Genomic DNA, 19241 nt, shown 5'->3' with positions numbered 1-19241 from the left:
ATGGTAATCAATCCAATCGTTTCTGATAATCACAGGATGTTTTCATAAACCATTTTGTAATTAAGAATATAAAATATGTTTGTTAACAAGTCAATGAATAAGAGATAATCCTGTTTCCTATATTAACATTTTTGTTTGTTGCTTCCTGTCATTAAAAAGTTCTATTTTAGAAACTATTTAAATAGAATGAAATTTAGGGGAAAAAAAAAATGTTCAAGAAAAAAAAATCTTTTTTTTTTTTTTTGGCCACACCTTGCGGCTTGTGAGATTTTAGTTCCCCCACCAGGGATTGAACCGGCACCCCTGGCAGTGAAAGTATGGAGTCCTTACCACTGGACTGCCAGGTAATTCCCCTAAAAATCATTTTATCACTAACACCCAGAGATAATAACTGCGGGTCAATCTTTCAAACTTACATACCTGGCTTTTTCCTTTCAACATCAAAAGATTAGTTACTTTGCCAAATGGTAGACCTAATGATATGACCTCTGCTTCGGTGACATCACTTGGAATTTTGCGAAGATGGAGAACACGGGAAGGCGAACAGGGAGGTCTATCTCCTTTAAATTTCTTGTTGTCATTCCCATTAGCTAAAAAATATAAGATTTTTTAAAAAATTACTGAAACTAATTTGGGTTGACATATTACATTAACCATATCATCACATTTGACATTTGATATTCCAAGAGTTTCAGGTTTTGAAATTCAGGAACTATGGGGCTGATGGGAGAAGAGTAGAAGACAGTGGAAAACAAAACCATCCACCTTTCAATGAATGGGTTGATTTTTCACTGCAGGTATTATATTTTTTTTAAATTGAACTCTGATTTTTAACTTCAAGGAAAAGTGCTGGGTAAATGAATTACATATTTAGAGGTATCAAAACCTCTAAATACTCAACTATTTGTTGTGAATAGAGAACAATATTTATAATATCTTTAATGTATTTTTAAAGGTATTTTTCTAATTTGTCCTATTACTAATTAAACAAATAAGAATAATAACTTTTAGGAAAGACAGTAATAAAAATTTTATATTTATCACACCCTACGAGGATTTGGATTTGAGACACATGTTTATGAAAATAAGTTTATTTCTTAGGCATCATATAATTTTTACCAATCTATTTTTTAAAGTGCTTTTAGAACCTAAATTGTGGTTTCCTAGGATAATCTTATTCCTTATGATATAACAGGCAGTTCTTAATATAAGCATCATCACCTTTCTGGAAATGCAAATTTTTAGCCCCACCTCAGACCTACTGAATCAGAAACATCCCAGCAACTGTGTTTTAACAAGCTCTCCAGATGATTCTGAAGCAAGCTAAAGTTTGAGAACCACTGCTGTAAAATTAAGAAATTCATTATGCCAGTTTACAGCCAAATTTTATTTAAAGCCTATGTTTTAACAGTGACAATAACTAGAACTGACAAGCCTGTAACGAGTACTCAAATTTATGTACATAAGATTCAGAAATGTTTTTCTCCCAGAAATAACACCAAGTAAGACTGAATGCAAATTATCTGAAAGCCTAAAGTTTCATTACAGTGTTGTTTTTTTAATACTAAAATACTTAGCAGTATTAGGAGGAAAATATAATCTTTCCAAACACCTAAGATTATCATTTTTCTAAACACTAATGAAACTTTACAATCAGGTGTGTGATCCTAAATAAACAAATTTCATGAGGACCACATAAAAATTATATGGCAGTATTGTGTACCCATAGCTGTGGCACAGAACTCAACTTGCTTACAGGTAAATAGGTTGATACCAAAACCAGCACTTGCTCCCAAATTCTCTATGTTCATGAATGCAGGCAACATCCTACCTGGACCCAAATACCATCAATTCCTAGAGGTCCTTAGAGGTCTGTGCCTGTATATAACAAATGCCTAGGACAGAGTGTGGAAAATAATCGGCAAATATTTGTTGGAAATTAATCTGGGAGGCAAGAGGTTCCTTCTCCTTTCTCATTAATCATCATGAAATATTGATTTTTCCCTCCAAAATGACTGATTCCATTTTCATCTCCACTCTCAATGTCACCTCACCTACGATCTTGGCCCCTTCTACTCTCCCTTCCTCTAGTTTCACCCCTCCCCCACTTCCACTCAGCTCCAACATCATATCAATCTAAACAGATGTATCATGTCATTATCCTCTAAAAACCCTGACAGGATTCCAGCTACCTAAAATGTCCATTAGTTTCTAGTTTTCACGCTGCTTTCATTTACACTGCTTCACTGGAGTTGACAAAAATATACTAAGTTAAATATTATAAATTTTAACAGATGAAGAGACAGAGGTTCAGAGATTAAATAATTTCTGTACACAGCTAGCAAGTGATAACAGCATTATTCAAACTTAAGTTTAAAGGTAATTTTCTTAACCACAAAAATCTCAAAGTGTCTTACCATTCGTAGAAAAAAGTAAGTAACTTGACAGTGACAATAAATTTTCAGAGTATGTGCAGGTTTATGAGGATTATAATGATAATACTGTCACTAGATTAAATGCCAAATATCACCTCCTGGACAGGAGTGAAAGCCAAGCATGAAGTGCCTTTCTGCACCCTCCCTCCCTGTAAGCCTAGATGGCTAGACAACAATACCACCACCTTGTGCGTTCTTAACCAGCACAAAGTGTTAAAGACTAGAAAAACATACTAAAGGCCAAAGGCTTTTGTAAGTTTACCCAGAATATTCCAAAACGAATGAATGAACATTAAGAAGGTTGTTTCTTTAACTGAGGTGTTCATAATCTCCGTAAAACTATGTGTGAGAAAAAATGAATACCTACACAAGCTATTTGAGCTTGCACTGAACTATCAAATAAAGACCTATGGTGACAAATTTTTATCAAGAATTATGCAAATATATCACCATTTTAGGTTGTTAATTGTTCTGCATTATAAAAGTGCCTGCGCTATGTTCAGAGCATGGGCTATGAAATCAGACATCTTGTTCTGACATAACTGAGCCTGAGATTCTTCTCCGATAAAATGAGTATAATAACAGTATTTGGAAAATGTAGTATGAGTATTTGGAAAATTAAATATGATAACATTTAAATGCTAGGTGCAATGCCTAGTACAAAGTGATCAATAATCTATGTCTTCATTTTCTTAGGAGGGCTTATTTTACCTGGAAAGTATGTTCTTTCTACTTTTTTGGTGCTAAAATAATGATTGTGGACAACAGTGGATTTTTTTCTCTTGATGTTCTTACTTTGCAAAATTGACATTGCTCAAAATTAACTGAAAATTTTATTATTCTGTGTAATCTAAAAGCCTAAGAACTACTCATCTAGATGACCCAAAAAAGGTTATATCTAAAGACTTGATAAATATAACAATCTAAAAATGAAAAATGCATATAAGCAATTATATGGAATTATAATTTAATAAAAGAGGAAACAAGAAAATTGCAATGCACTGAATACATAACTTTGACAAATTATTCCCTGTACAAAAGGATACACCACAGACTTTCCCAAAATTGTATTATGAAACTAAGCATTCAAAATACTTAGCTTGCATAAATCTTGTATTTTTTGAATATAATGAAAAATCCTGAATGCCTACTACATATTAATTATGTTCCAAAGAGATAAGTGGAAGAGGCTTTTTAAAAATTCATATATTCCCATCTCAAAACTGAAGGGATCTACCAAGAAAACTATCCTAGAAATATGGATCTTTTTAAAAATTCAACTTTATTAGGGTATTCTTTAGGTATAGTAAAATCCACCTGCATTTTAAATGCAGAGTATGACAACCTTTGACAAATAACCCATATGGCCACAAAAAAACCACTGAATCTGGACTTTTTCATTATCAATTTGATTTTTAAAACAAGTACAGGGCTATTTAGGTTTTCTATTTCTTTTGCACCTGTGTTTTTCAAGGAATTGGTCCACTTCATCTAAACTGTCAAACTTATTGGCTTAAAATTGTTCACAATATTCACTTGATATCTATCTTAGCCTGCTCAGGACACCATAACAAAATACGATAGACAGAGTGGCTTAAACAATACAAAGTTACTTTTTCACAGTTCTGGAGACCAGAAGTCCAAAATCAAGGGTCAGCATGGTCACTTTCCAGTGAGGATTCTTCCTGGCTTATAGACAGCCACCTTTTCACATGGTCCTCACATGGCAGGGGTGGAGGGAAAAAGCAAGCTCTTTGGCATCTCTTCTTATAAAGACATTAATCCCAGTGAGGGCCCCACTTCAAAGGCCCCATCTCCAAATATCATCACATTGGGGGTTAGGGCTTAAACATATGAATTTTGGGGGTACACAAACATTCAGTCCATAACAATCTTTTTAATGTCTACAGGATAGTTCTTGATATTGGTAATTTCTGTCTTTTTTTTAATAAACCTACCTAGAGGTTTATTAATTTTATTGATCTATTAAAAAAACAGCTATTGGTTTCATTAATCCTCATTTTCTATGTCATTAACTTTTGTTTTCATATTTAATATTTTCTTTTCTATTTACTTGGGGTTTAATTTGCTCTTCTTATGCTACACTTAGAAGCTTAGATCATTCATTGTAGACTTTTTTCTAATAAAATATTTAAAGCTGTAAATTTCCTTCTAAGAACAGCTCTAGCTGAACCCTACAAATTTTAGTAAGTTGTATTTTCATATTAATTCACTTCAAAATATCTTCTAATTTCCCTTGTGACTTCTTATGTGATCCATGGATTAAGTGTTACTTTCTTTTTCCAAGCAACTGGAGATTTTTTTCTCACATATTTGAGGATCATTTCTTAAAACTGCTAATACAACTCTAATGCATAATTTTAATGCATTCATATTTACTGAGACTCAAGGACCCAGCATACAGTTTACCTTGCTGACCATTTCATGCGAACTTGAAAAGAATATGTATGCTGATGGTGTGCGGGAGACTGTTCCATATGTCAATGAGGTCAAGCTGGTTGATAGTGTTGAAAACTTCTATATTAGGTGATCTACAAACTTCTTCTAAAGGGTCACATAAATATTTTAGACTTTGTGGGCCATACAGGCTCTGAACCAACTATTCATCTCTGCAGTTGTAACATGAAAGCAGCCATAGATGACATCTTGCAGAAAAACCTGAACGAACTTTTTGGCCAAGCCAATAAATATGACTGTGTTCAAATAAAGTTTTATATATAGACAGTGAAATTTAATTTCATATAAGTTTCATGTATCAGAAAATTTTCATGTATCAGAAAATATTCTTTGTGTTTTTCACCATTTAAAATGTAAAAATCAGGACTTCCCTGGTGGTCCAGAGGCTAAGACTCCACGCTCCCAATGTAGGGGGCCTGGGTTCGATCCCTGGTCAGGGAACTAGATCCCACATGCTGCAACTAAGAGTTCGCGTGCTGCAACTAAAGATCCCGTGTGCTGCAACAAAGATCCTGCATGCCGCAACAAAGACCAGGCAGAGTGAAATACATACATACATACATAAATACATAAACATATGTTTTTTTTAAAAAAAAAAAAGTAAAAATCAATCTTAGCTCATGGGCAATGGAATGGATCTGGCCCACAGGGCAGAGTTTGCTAATGCCTGCTCTGGATCCTTATTGATTTTTATCTACTACACTATCAATTACTGAGAGAGGAGTGTTGAAATCTCCTGCTGTAATTGTGGATTTGTCTATTTCTCTGTTTAGTTCTATTAGTTTTACTTTATGTATTCTGAAGCTCTGTAATTAGGTGAATATATGTATGTTTAGGATACATATATTTATCAAGAAATATAAATAAATGGAATACAAAGTAATAAATGACAAATAAAATGGAATATAAAAAATAATCTAAAGAAAGCCAGGAAACAAAGGAAAAACAGAACAAAATATACGGGACAAATAGGAAATAAATAGCAAGATGGAAGACTTAGGGGGGTGCGGATACGATCCCTGGCTGGGGAACTAAGATCCTGCATACCGCATGGCCAAAAAAAAAAAAAAAAAAAAAAGACTTAAACCCAACTACATCAATAATTATATTAAGTGAAACTGGCATAAAGATTCCAATTGAAAGGCAGAGATTATGGTCTGGATAAAAGCAAAACAATTATAAGGTGTGAATAAGAAACCCATTTAAAATATAAAATCCAGGTTAAAAGTAAAAGGATGAAAAAACATAAATATGTAAACACTAATCACAAGAAAGCTGGACTGGCTGTACTAATATCAGACAAAGTAGACTTCAGGAAAAGGAATATCACCAGGGATAAAGAGAGACATTTCATAATGATAAAGGGATCAATTTATCAAGAAAACATAATATGTCACACATAAAACATGCACATAAATGGCAGATAATATCTGCTTTTTAATTATAATCTTTACTTTTTTTGTTTACTTTTTTTTAAGCGACTGCTCTGGGGTTAAATTGACAATTCATATCTTTAACTTACCCCAGTCTACCTTAAAATAATATTATAACACCTAGGTATTATGTAAGAACTTTTCAAAGTATATGTCTATTTCCCTTATCATATCCTTTGTGTTACTATCATATATTATACTTTTCACATATGCTATAACTCCCCAAATATATTAATATTATCTTGCTTTAAATAGTCAATTACCTTTTTTTCTTTTTGTATCTTATTTTATTCACTTATTGTGTCTTATGGAGCTTTCCATAGAGAGCATTCTATACTTTTTTTTCAAATAATTTTTTACTGTGGTATAACACACATAACATAAAATTCGCTATCTTAACTATTTTTAAACGTAGAATTCAGTGGTGTTAAACACATTCATAATGTGTAACTATCACCACCATCTATCTCCATAGCACTTTTCACCTTGTAAAACAGAAACTCTATACCCATTAAAAAGTAGTTCCCTATTCCTCCCTTCTTCGAGCCCCTAGCAACCACCATTCTATTCTCTGTCTCTAAGATTCTGACTACTCTAAGTATTCTTTCTTATTTCCTTTCGTGCATATCATATAGCTATTTTCTTTGTGGTTACCATGGGGATTACATTTAACATCCTAAAGTTATAACACTTTAATTTGAATTTAGACCAGCTTAACTTCAATAACATACAAAAACTCTGCTCCTTTACAGCTCTGTCCCCACCCCTTTCCGTTATTATCACAAAATTACATCTTTATACAATGTGTGCCCAGAAACACAAACTAACAATTCTTTTAATGCATGAGTCTCCTAAATTATTTAGAAAACAAAATGTGGAGTTACAAACCAAGTCACTTGGTAGCTTTTAGATTAATAATTTTTAAAAAATGTATTAGCCCCTTAAATCTGCAGAAAACAAAAAGTAGATAACAAACCATTGTTAGAATAATACTGGCTTTTATAAGGGCCTTCACTGAGATCTTTATTTCTTCATATGGCTTTGAGCTACTGTCTGGTGTCCTTTCATTTCACCCTAAAGGACTCCTTTGAATATTTCTTGCAAGGCAGATCTAGTGGTAATAAAATCCTTCAGTTTTTGCTCATCTGGGAATTTCTCTCTCACTTTTGAAAGAAAAATTTACCAAACATAGGATACTTGGTTGACAGTTTTATTCTTTTAGCACTTTGAATATATTGGCCCACTGACTTCTGTCCAAAGTTCCCGAAGAGATATCTGGTCATATTCTTATTGAGGATCCCTTGTATGTGATAAGTTGATTCTCTCTTGATACTTTCAGGATTCTCTCTTTGTCTGACTTTTCAAAGTTTGATTATAAAGCTGTCTCAGTGTGGGTCTCATTGAATTCATCTTACTTGGAGTTCATTAAGCTTCTTGGATGTTTATATTCATGTTTTTCATCAAATTTGGGAATGTGGTAACTCTGGAAATCAGATTCTTCCCCTTTCTAAGGGTTTTCTCATTTGTATTATTGTTTTTATTGTTTCTGATTGTTTTAGACTGTGTTTACGCCAAGGATCAGCTTGAGGTGTAAATTTAAGTTCTTCTCAGGTGTCTTCTGAGCCTTTTCCTGGGCACGCACTATCACATTCTAATTTTCCCTGTAGATGCAGCTGTTTTTTAATGTCCTAGTCTTCAATATTTGGCTCCCAAAAGGGGAAAAAAAGGGAAAATGAAGGGGAGGAGGGTGTGTAAAGCACCAGCCCTTTATATGCTCTGGAAGTCACATATATTGGGAGTAGGGCGTGCTGGCTTGCAACAATAGAGGGAGATGCAAGAACAATGGCTGCCTACCTCTTTGTCTGTACCTGCATGATCAGAAGAAGCAATCAGCAATCAGAGCACAGACCCCTTGAAGTTGAAGGACAAGGTCCTTTTTGCCTACCCTGGCTCCTATTTGTAAGCTGCTCTGGAACCACACAGTTGCCTGCCATGTGACTGAGGGTGAGGGTTGGGTAGCTGCTACTGTGCTAAGAGCTAAAATTGACCAAAATTAACCACAATTTACCCTCCAAGTCTTCCCCTGGAACTTGCAAGCCTTCAAAAGACTCCAGAGTTCCAAATTAGCTATAGACAGATTCTGCCAGTACAATTGTTGTCTAGGTAGAAAGACAGACTCCTGGTGCTTCTTACTCTACCATCTTCCCAGAATCCCTCAATTATCTTTTAAATTAACCAAAAAAATGAGAAAGAAAAGTCACATATCCACATATTTACCACTTTGTGTAGACCCAAGTTCCCACCTGGTATCATTTTCCTCAAGTCTGAGGAATTTCCTTTTCCATTTCATAAAATGTAAGTCTGTTACTAACAAATGCTCTCAGCTCTTGTGTGCCTCAAAGAAGGCTTTATTTTAACTTTATTTTTGAAAAATATTTTAACTGGATATAGAATTTCAGTTTCATTGTATTTATCTTCAGCACTTTAAAGATGTTGTTCCATTGTCTTCTGGTTTGCACAGTTTCAGGCAAGCACTCTCTCATTACTCTTATCTTTGTTTCTCTGAATAAATGTGACTTTTTTCCTCTGGCTACTTTTAAGATTTGTTCTGCATTCCTGGTTTTCAGCAATTTGATTATGAGGAGATTTGGTGTGGTTTTCACTGTGTTTATCCTGCCTGTGGTTCACCGAACTTCTTGGATATGTGGCTTTACAGTTTCCACCATATCTGGAGTATTTTCAGTCATTATTTCTTCAGATATATTTGTTTCCCCACCCCCAACTTTCTTTCTGGAACTTCAATTATACATATGTTTAGACCACTTAATTTTGTTCTACAGGTTATTAAGGCTCTGTTCATTTCTTTTTCAGTCTTTTTTTTTTTTTTTTTTTGGTCTATGTGCTTTAGTTTCTATTGCTGTCTTTAAATTCACTATCATTTCTTTTACAGAATATTAGTGCTGTTACAGCCATGCCATGTTTTTTTTTTAGATATTATAATTTTATCTCTAGAAGTTCTATTTGATTTTTAGCTTTCATTTTCTCCCTGTTATGTTGATATTTTCCTTTAAATCCTTTCACATACTTTAATAACTGTTCCAAAGTACAAATCTGCTAACTTCATCATCTGTTATTTTCTAGGTGTGTTTCTGTTGACTGATTTTTCTCCTAGCTATGGGTTGCAATTTTTGATTGAATGCTCAACACTGTGAGCACTGGAATTGTTTTATTCCTTTAAAGTGCCAGTCTCCTTTCTGGAAAAAAGTTAAGTTACTTTAAGATCAGGTAATTGTTTTGGAGCTTGTTTTTAAGTCTTGTTAGGGTGGGTTTAGAATAGCCTTTATGCTAGAGCTGATATACCACCCCTACTGGTAAGGCATGTGTGGCTTAATATTCACCAATAGATTCAAGGGCAGGTTTCTGGAGCACTTTTCTCACAGATGGAAGCTAGAACTCCTACAGGCAGCAAGATGAAAGAGGAAAAAAACATGCAGAGATGCCCCAGAAGTAACACTTCCACTTATATCTCATTAGACAGCACTTAAAATCACATGACCACACCTAGTTATAAGGAAGACTGGAAAAGCAGTCATTTAATCTGGGTGGCAATGTGCCCAGATAAAAATTAGAGCTCTGTTGCTAAAGAAAATAGAAAGTATTGGGGTACCCAACAAACAGTCTCTGCCATAATTCCTAAGATTAAATTTAGGAGGAAAAGCATATGATTTATGTAGAAAAGTATAAAACATTTTCATAATTACCAAAGGACATAAAATAAGACCTAAAACCATGGACTCACATGCCATATTCCCAGATGGAAAAATAATTATACAAAAAGATCAACATTTCAGAATCCCTAAGATTTTGTGGGGAAAGAATGGGGAATGAGGGGCTGTTTTAGAACTACACAAAATAATTTAAAGTTCATATGTCCATTATAGGCTAAGAGACATTCTTAAGGAATATTAATATCTAAGCAGAACGACCAGTTTGCCTGGGACAGTCACAATTTGGCATCATTGTTCTAGCAACCTGTACAGTTTAACATCTTCTCTTTGAAAAAAATTATTAACAGTTGCATTGAAATAAGCTAGAATAGGCTTAGTAGATCCAACTGATTTTTTTAACTTCCAGTTTTTGCCATGGTCTCCTCTAGTAGTTTATAAACCACATGTACAGTGATTAAATCTGAATGCTAACCAATGTTAACCAGTGAGACGGAATCTCTTCATGACTTTTTCACAGACAACACACAGAGTCTTTGATTTAAAAGGGAAAGAAGGAAAGAAGGGAGGGAGGGAGGGAGGGAGGAAGGGAGGGAGGGAGGAAGGAAGGGAGGGAGGGAGGGAGGAAGGAAGGAAGGAAGGAAGGAAGGAAGGAAGGAAGGAAGGAAGAAAAAAGAAAAGAAATGCAGTGGCAGTGGGGACTTCCCTGGTGGCGCAGTGGTTAAGAATCCGCCTGCCAATGCAGGGGACATGGGTTCGAGCCCTGGTCTGGGAAGATCCCACATGGCACAGAGCAGCTAAGCCCATGAGCCACAACTACTGAGCCTGCACTCTAGAGCCCGCGGGCCACAACTACTGAGCCCGCGCGCCACAACTACTGAAGCCCACATGCCCTAAAGCCCGCGCGCGGCAACTACTGAGCCCGCATGCTGCACTTACTGAAGCCTGTGCGCCTAGAGCCCGTGCTCTGCAACAAGAGAATCCCCTGCAATGAGAAGCCCGCACACCGCAATGAAGAGTAGCCTCTGCTTGCCACAGCTAGAGAAAACCTGCATGCAGCAACGAAGACCCAACACAGCCAAAGAAAAAAAAAAAAGAAAACAATTTGAAAAGAAATTCTTTAAAATTTTTAAAAAAAGAGAAGAAATGCAGTGGGACACAAGTAGCTAAGGATAGCTCCTAACTCCTTCCATCAGTATTCAACCTGCTACCTATGCTATTCATTTGGCTGCCAGGCTGCCAGTCTGTGGAAAATGTGGGAATTACAGGCCAGTTACACATGAAATACAATTCTGTTTATAATCATTCCATTTTATATCTTAGAGTAAATCCATAAATCTGTAATTCTGAATTAATTTAACTTGCAAAGTTTCTTCTCCATGTGTAAACAATAAAGTGTCAGGTGTTAATATGTTGACACCACTAACAGAACTTTGCAAACAGTTAAATTATATCAGTTTTATCATCATCTGCTAACATTAGAAAATCAGTTATTACCCAATAATGGTATAATATTAAATACTTTCAACGGAATCAAAGGAAAGTTTTTGGGAAGTCATTCTATCAAAAGTGAAATGTGTGACACTAATGGAAATTCAGTTTAAAAAACTCAGCTAAAAATAAAACTTCTTTGGGGTAATAATACAAATATAAATTTTGGTGCAGCAAGATGTCATGGCAAAAACAGTGTTCTGACAGTCCCATGAAGTAGACATGTATCTGCAATCAATTTGGTGCACACATAACTTGTTACCAAACAAGCAATATTCTACAGATAGAAAAATTATAGTCATCAAATTTTACAAATATTTTAAAATCCACATTTAGATTAACTGAACTACAAAAATTTTGTGATGAAGACTATACTGAATACAAAAAAGATCTTTCAACACACTACATGGCTTTCTTTTAGCTATGCATTATCAATGTGATTTTTTAAATTATTTATGTCTTTGAAGAACTACTTAAGTAACTTACAAAGGGATTTAACTTGTTTATAAACGAGCCCTAAAAACTTTCTGACACAATTTGTTTAAAATCAATTAGAAATATTTATTCAAAGAAGTCAAGAAATGGAGTACCAAAATCTTTAGTTTTTGAAGCTTTTAGAGAATTGCAAATACTGAATCAAATATTACAGAAGTATTTTTAATGTATAGGTGACCTAAAAAAAGAAAAGTTTTTAGGTATCAACAGGCAAACCCTTCAGCAGGCCATCCCCTCATAAAAGGCAAACTAAAATTAGAAATTTTCCATGTATCACAGGTATTTAACAAGGAAGTCTATCTCTATTCATGGATTTGAATGTAAATGTCTGGATTTTTAATTTTCTCTTCCTTTCTGGTAGGAATCCCCAAAGCAATAAATTAACATATACATTAGGACATGTTAGGGGCTGGTGATACCCTAGCAAGTCTAGCAGAGCAAACACAAAACTTCCCTGAAGATTCTCACAGAAGAAAAAAATAATTCAGCTAAAGATTACCTCACAACCAAAAATTATGAATCAAGGAAAAATAATATACCATAAGCAAATACTAGCAGACACAAAACCCAGTAATATTAGCACCCCCAAGAACTCCATAATTGTAAAATCTGAGACTATAAAAATTTTGTTTTAAATAATTAAAAAATTAGGGGAAAAAAGCAATAGAAACCATAAGAAAAGAACACGATATCGTTTTTCTAAATAACAAAACTAGATCTTTAAAAATGAATCAAAACAGAGAAAAATGAAAAACATATGCCTTGAAATCAATTACTCAATAGAAGGATTAAACAGCATATTAGACAAAGCTGAACAAATAATGAGTGAATCAGAAAACCATTTCAAGGAAATTACCCAAAATACAGGACCTTAATGAGAAAAAGGTGACAATAAATGTAAGAGGTTAAAACAATTGCAGGACTAAATGAGGTGGTCCTATACATATCTAACTGGAGTTCCAAAAGGAAACAATTCTTTGGAAAGTAGGGTCACTCCTAGACAGAATAAATGAAAGTAAGTCTGCAGCAATGGTCTTCAACCCTGGCTGCACCTTACATGTATCACCTAAGAAACTTTAGAAACAAATTAAAAACAGTGCCTAGGTCCCCCTTCCCCCTCCTGTAATTTTGGAATCGGTGTGGAATAGGTCAAGTTATCTGTATTTTCTTCAAAGCTTCCCAAGCTATTTTAGTGAACATCCAGGGTTGAGAACTAGTGATCCACACCTAGACACAGCTAGAGAAACCACAGAACAAAATTAAAGAGAAAAATGTTAAAACAACTACAGAGAACTAATACTATCTACAAAATAATAAGCTAGACTGACAAAAGACTTCTCAACAACAGATGCCAAAAGAATAATAAAACAGTACCTTCAAAGTACTGAGAGAAAATAACTGTCAACCTGGAATTCTAAATAGCTTACTACCATTCAACAGTAATATCAAAATAGACATTTTTAGTCAGTCTAAGAGGTTACCATTTATAGAGTTTTGCTGAAATAGTTACTAAAGAGGATGTGCTTTAAGAAGAAAAACACTGAACCTAGAATGGAATGGGATACAAGAAGAAATTGAAAACATAAAACCAAAACACAGCAGACTACTGATGCCAGCTAAACTCACAGCTCATACTTCTTTTCCTAAGTAATCAATCAACCAGGATGTCATTCTTTCTGGTCATCCATCCCAGTAGTTTGTAAACACGACCAAACAAACTGACCTCAGTTTTAAAAATAAGAACAAGGGCTTCCCTGGTGGCACAGTGGTTAAGAATCCTCCTGCCAATGCAGGGGACACGGGTTCGAGCCCTGATCCAGGAAGATCCCACACGCTGCGGAGCAGCTAAGCCCATGCGCCACAACTGAGCCTGCGCTCTGGAGCCCGTGAGCTACAACTACTGAGCCTGAGTGCCACAACTGCTGAAGCCCACGTGTCTAGAGCCCGTACTCTGCAGCAGGAGAGGCCACCACAATGAGAAGCCCGTGCACCGCAACTAACCCCGCTCGCTGCAACTAGAGAAACCCACGCGCAGCAACGAAGACCCAATGCACCCAAAAATAAATTAAAAAATAAATAAATTTATTAAAAAAAGAACAAACACATGGGTCCCACCCTAGATGTACTGTTAACTCTAGGAGTAAGGGCCGAAATTTTCTTAAAAGCCTACCAGATCAAGAGGATAATCAGATTTAGGAACTTCAGATTTCTAGCATTTCCTTCATTCAGCAGGTTCTCTTAAAGTGTGGTTCCTCAAATGGCAGCGTCATCATTACCTGCGAACTTGTGGAAATGCAAATTCTCAGGACCCACTCCAGATCTACTGAATTAGAAATTCTGAGGATGGACTCTGCAACTGTGCTTTAACAAGCCCTCCGGGTGATTCTGATGCCAGGTCAATTTTGAGAAAGCCGCTTTAATCTCCTGCTCTAAGTACCCTGTTCACACTTCCACATGAACAAACCCCCTGCTGCTGTCCTGCCTACAAAATCCTTCCATTTAGTCTTCTAGAGCAATGTACCATGGCTGACCAATTCCCAAACATTCTTAATCTCTTCACTGGATTTTCTTTACATCTTTTGTCTTAACTGAACCTGGTTCACTTCTCTTATAGGGTCTTCACATAAAGGCTGTTCACTCTCCCAAACATCATGTAACTCAGGGTCTGGAAAGTGAGGTCTACTCATTCCCTAACTCCCTATAACACCAAAACATCTGGATAAAAATCTCACCTTTTCTGAGACTCTCCACTCTCATGGCTTCAGTTGTTAAGTGTATATGATATTGACTTCCAAATTTCTCTTTATGATGTTGAGACCAGAACCCACTACCTATCTCACACTTCCATCTGGATATCCCCAGAGGAACCTCAAATCAATATATAAAAATCTGGGGACTTCCCTGGCAGTCCAGTGGTTAAGACTCTGTGCTTCCAATGCAGGGGGTGCGGGTTCGGTCCCTGGTCGGGGAACTAAGATCCCACATGCCATGTGGCCAAAAAAAACTGAACCTGCCATATTGTCCAACCCTGTTCTTCCTGTACTTTCTAATATAAATGAAGGCACCACAATTCAGCTATCCAATTATCTAAGTCTAAACCTACAAATCATCAATGGCATTTCTCATTCAAACATTCGATTAATCACCAATTACCATCAATTATTTCACCTTCTGTTAAGTTCTCTAATTCTCTCCATCACAACTACTACTGCTATAGCACAAATTCTCCCCCCTTACTAGGATTTCCTATACAGCAATAGCCTCCTAACTGCTCACTCTCTCTCAAGTATTGCACTCCTCCAATTCATTTTACAGTCCTTAAATTTCAAGAACATTTATTTTTAAAATCATGTGAACTTATAGTTTTAATACTTCTACTCTAAATCCATCATCATTCAACACAAGTTTTTAAATCTAGCTCTTTTACTCAATAGTTCTAGATCACCAACTTACTGATAATTTTATCACAACTATGTAACAAAGAATGTCAGTCAAAAAAGGAATTATCTAATCAAATCCAAATTAATGCTTAAAATTTAAGAGTGTTGTAACTAGTAATTTCATCTATATGAACTTCACTGCCACAAACTTTAGTTTTTGTTATAAATAATAGCACTCCATGTTTATAAGATGAGCAAAATAAGAACATTGTGAAAAAAAAATTTTTGAAACCCAGAGAAAGACAACATCTCAGATTTTGAAAAAATGAAAACTCACCATACACACCTGCAGAACGAGTGGAATTGTTCATGGTAAAAGGTCCGTTAACGACGTCGGAAGAAAGAAGCTCATCAGATCCCCGCTGAAAAGCAAGAGCAATATTCTGTTAATAAAACAAGTCTTGGATAATGGTCCATATTTACTACTAAAAATATTAAAAGCTAATATTACTTAATCTGAATATCAAGGCACTTAAGGGGAAGTCCTCAAGAATCATAAAATCTAAAGGTTGGAAGTGAACTTAATAGTAAACAAAAATTATTGAACATCCACATGATTGTTAGTTATAAAAAAGAGAACTGCCATCACATAATTGGGGGCATAATCCCACAACCCTTTTGAATCAAACTCAATTCTCTGAGATGTTACAACTGAAGTATCAAAACCATATTTAGGGGTTGAATCCTGACATTGTTTTTGTAGTATATTTTTAAGTATATTTAGTATATTTTAAATACATTTTGGTATATTAAGTATGTTAAGTTTTGTAGTATATATATATTTTTATAAAGGACTGATGACTTTTTTTTTTTTGGCTGCATTGGGCCTTCGCTGCTGCGCGTGGGCTTCCTCTAGTTGCGGTGTGGGGACTACTCTTCACTTCAGTGCGCAGGCTTCTCACTGTGGTGGCTTCTCTTGTTGCGGAGCATGGGCTCTAGGCGCGGGCTTCAGTAGTTGTGCCTCATGGGCTCTAGAGCACAGGCTCAGTGGTTGTGATGCACGGGCTTAGCTGCTCCGTGGCATGTGGGATCTTCCCAGACTAGGGCTCGAACTCATGTCCCCTGCATTGGCAGGCGGATTCTTAACCACTGAGTCACCAGGGAAGTTCTGTAGTATATTTTTAAGTATCTGCGTGCAAATAATTTGTGTAGCACTCCCTGACTTTTTCATAGATGTGTATTTTTAAAAGTTGAACACAAAGATGCAATTTATTTCTATATTGGTCAAATCCTTTAAATAAGTGATTTTTTCATTCATTAATCCTTAAAATGACCTTTAATGTGTACTATTTCTTAAACAACTACTGTTTAAGTAATTTAGACTTTTTTTCAGGTAAGAGTTTTGACCAATTCCAGAGTTGAACTGTCAAAGCTGAAAGACAAGTCAGTCTAGCCTTTTCATTGTAAAACCATAAGGTCTTTTACCAAGATTAAAATGTTTATACCTAGGAAGTACAATAAACACCGTGTATAAATTTAAAAACAACCTATTTCAAATGGTAGTTTGTTCAGCTCTCGGTCAATTTTTTTTTGGCGGTGCCATGCGGCTTGTAACATCTTAGCTCCCCAACCAGGGATCAAACCCCGGGCCCCCGCAGTGGAACCATGGAGTCCTAACCACTGGACCACCAGAGAATTCCCAAGCTCGGTCAACTTTTAAGAACAAATATTTCAGTCTACTAGATGATAAAACCTAATCCCCAAACTATCCTACAAAAGTTATAACATCAACAGTGCTCCGACAGATATTTAATGTTTAGGAGTAAGGACCACTCCTGCAGGGAACAACCTCAGCCTTTGCTGAAGAAAAGTAAACCACCAATGTGTCTGCATAATATAAATACAATTATTTAAACAATTCCTGTATGAAACATCCAGAAATTATTCCCTTTGGTCTTTCACCCGTAAGTTTATAGAGACAGTTTGGAATAAGAGAAAGGAACTAAGTGAGCACGTGAGATGAAATAAAATTGAAAATCTCAAATTCCAGAAAGACTTGGATTATGACCTCACTAAAAGCAAAGGTCTTCCTGAGAATATGTGAAATACAGGTAATAGGTGAAATACAGATATTGGCAGACAAAGACAGACTTTGTATAGCTGCCTGCCAGTGGATATGGAAAGGTGAATTTTTGCAGTTTTAAATGTAGTAAAAATTTAAACATGCCCAACATGTTTTTATATATGAGGAATTTGATAAACTATGTGTTACTAATAGATATATTTTCGACACATATGAATGTAGTGTCAGTATCAAGTATCAATTTTCTACATGTAAATTGAATTAATTTGGTCTTAGAAACCACTTAGAGGGACTTCCCTGGTAGCGCAGTGGTTAAGAATCCGCCTGCCAATGCAGGGGACATGGGTTCGATCCCTGGTCCGGGAAGATCCCACATGCTGAGGAGCAACTAAGCCCGTGCGCCACAACTACTGAAGCCCGTGTGCCTAGAGCCTGTGCTCCGCAACAAGAGAAGCCACTGCACCACAACGAAGAGTAGCCCCCGCTCACCACAACTAGAGAAAGCCTGCACGCAGCAACAAAGACCCAACGCAGCAAGGAAGGAAGGAAGGAAGGACGGACGAACTTAGAGATCACTTGAGCTCTTTTCTAGACTTGCAGGAGTATGTTAAAATGTCAACTAAATATTAATTCTAGGTGGACTGCAGACTGAAACGTAAAAGACAAAACAATAAAGACTCTAGGAGATAACAGAAAAAAGCATCTTCATAATCTTGTGGTAGGGAAAGATTTATTAAACAAGAAACACAATTATTTAAAATAACTGATAAACTACACAAAAATGAAGTTATAATTTTTACTTACAATATATATAAATATTGAATCATTATGTTGTAGATATGAAATATGTTATTTATCAATTATATCTCAATTTTTAAAAAAAGAATTTTATTAACGAAAGACCTCATTAGGAGATTAAAAAGGGAAGTCATAGAATGGGAGAAAATACTGCAGTACATATAACCAACAAAGATTGTATACCCAGAACTTACTAAGAAAAAGAAGAAAGGCTGGCGGGGGGGTACCCCACTAGGAACTGATATGAAAAAAATCAAGGTAACAGAAAATGACAAGAGAGTTGAACAGGCACCTCACAAGTAAAGTGGTATACTTTATTACTGTTCCAGAGTATTTGTGTCCTTCTTTCCCTGTGAAAGAATCATTCATCCCCATCTATGGCCATGTGACTTGCAATGCCTCTGAGTGGAGGATACCTCCCTGACCCACTGACCTTGAGCACAGTTTTGTGCTATGCTTTGGTCTATGGAGTATGTATGGACATGACCTACATGACCTAAATCCAAGCAGAACTTTTGAAAGAATTAGTTTCTGCCATTTTTCTTCCTTTTCCCCTCTGAAACAAGAGGAGCATATCCCAAATAGAAGCTGCTCTTTCAGCCTGATTCCCAGAATAAAAACATAACTGTATAGTTCCATAATAGCCACCAACTTTGTAAGTACACAAGAAATGTTTTTCTAAACCATATCTAAATGACTAATACCACACCCAATAAACGTATGAAAAGATGCTCAACCTCAATGGTCATCGGGGAATGCAAATTAAAACCACAATGAAATATAAACATATTAAAAGGCCTGACAATATCAAGTTTTGATAAGAATGTGAAGTGAGAGAACTGTTATATGTTGCTAGTGGGAGTGTAAATTGGTACAATTGATTCAATATACTAAAGTTGAATATATAAATATCCTAGGATCTC

The 19241-nt window shown here is 35.7% G+C and overlaps 1 protein-coding gene across 7 annotated transcripts in view; it reads right to left on the bottom strand.

The window, feature by feature from the left end:
• Positions 1-19241, bottom strand: part of PTBP3 (polypyrimidine tract binding protein 3) — a 100146-nt gene that overhangs the window by 51694 nt on the left and 29211 nt on the right. For 3 of the 7 annotated variants that reach the window (XM_061200099.1, XM_061200101.1, XM_061200105.1), the window contains exons 3-4: positions 15775-15859; positions 421-590 (exon numbers count right to left, since the gene is read on the bottom strand). In XM_061200099.1, the coding sequence (XP_061056082.1) occupies positions 421-590; positions 15775-15859 (255 nt within the window). Of the gene's footprint in view, positions 1-420; positions 591-15774; positions 15860-19241 lie in introns of those variants that run through there. The other 4 variants (XM_061200102.1, XM_061200100.1, XM_061200103.1 and 1 more) reach the window with 3 other exon arrangements.

This window comes from Eubalaena glacialis, chromosome 9 (genome assembly GCF_028564815.1).
Source record: "Eubalaena glacialis isolate mEubGla1 chromosome 9, mEubGla1.1.hap2.+ XY, whole genome shotgun sequence".
Taxonomy (NCBI): domain Eukaryota; kingdom Metazoa; phylum Chordata; class Mammalia; order Artiodactyla; family Balaenidae; genus Eubalaena; species Eubalaena glacialis.
This window is presented reverse-complemented; position numbering and strand designations above follow the sequence as displayed.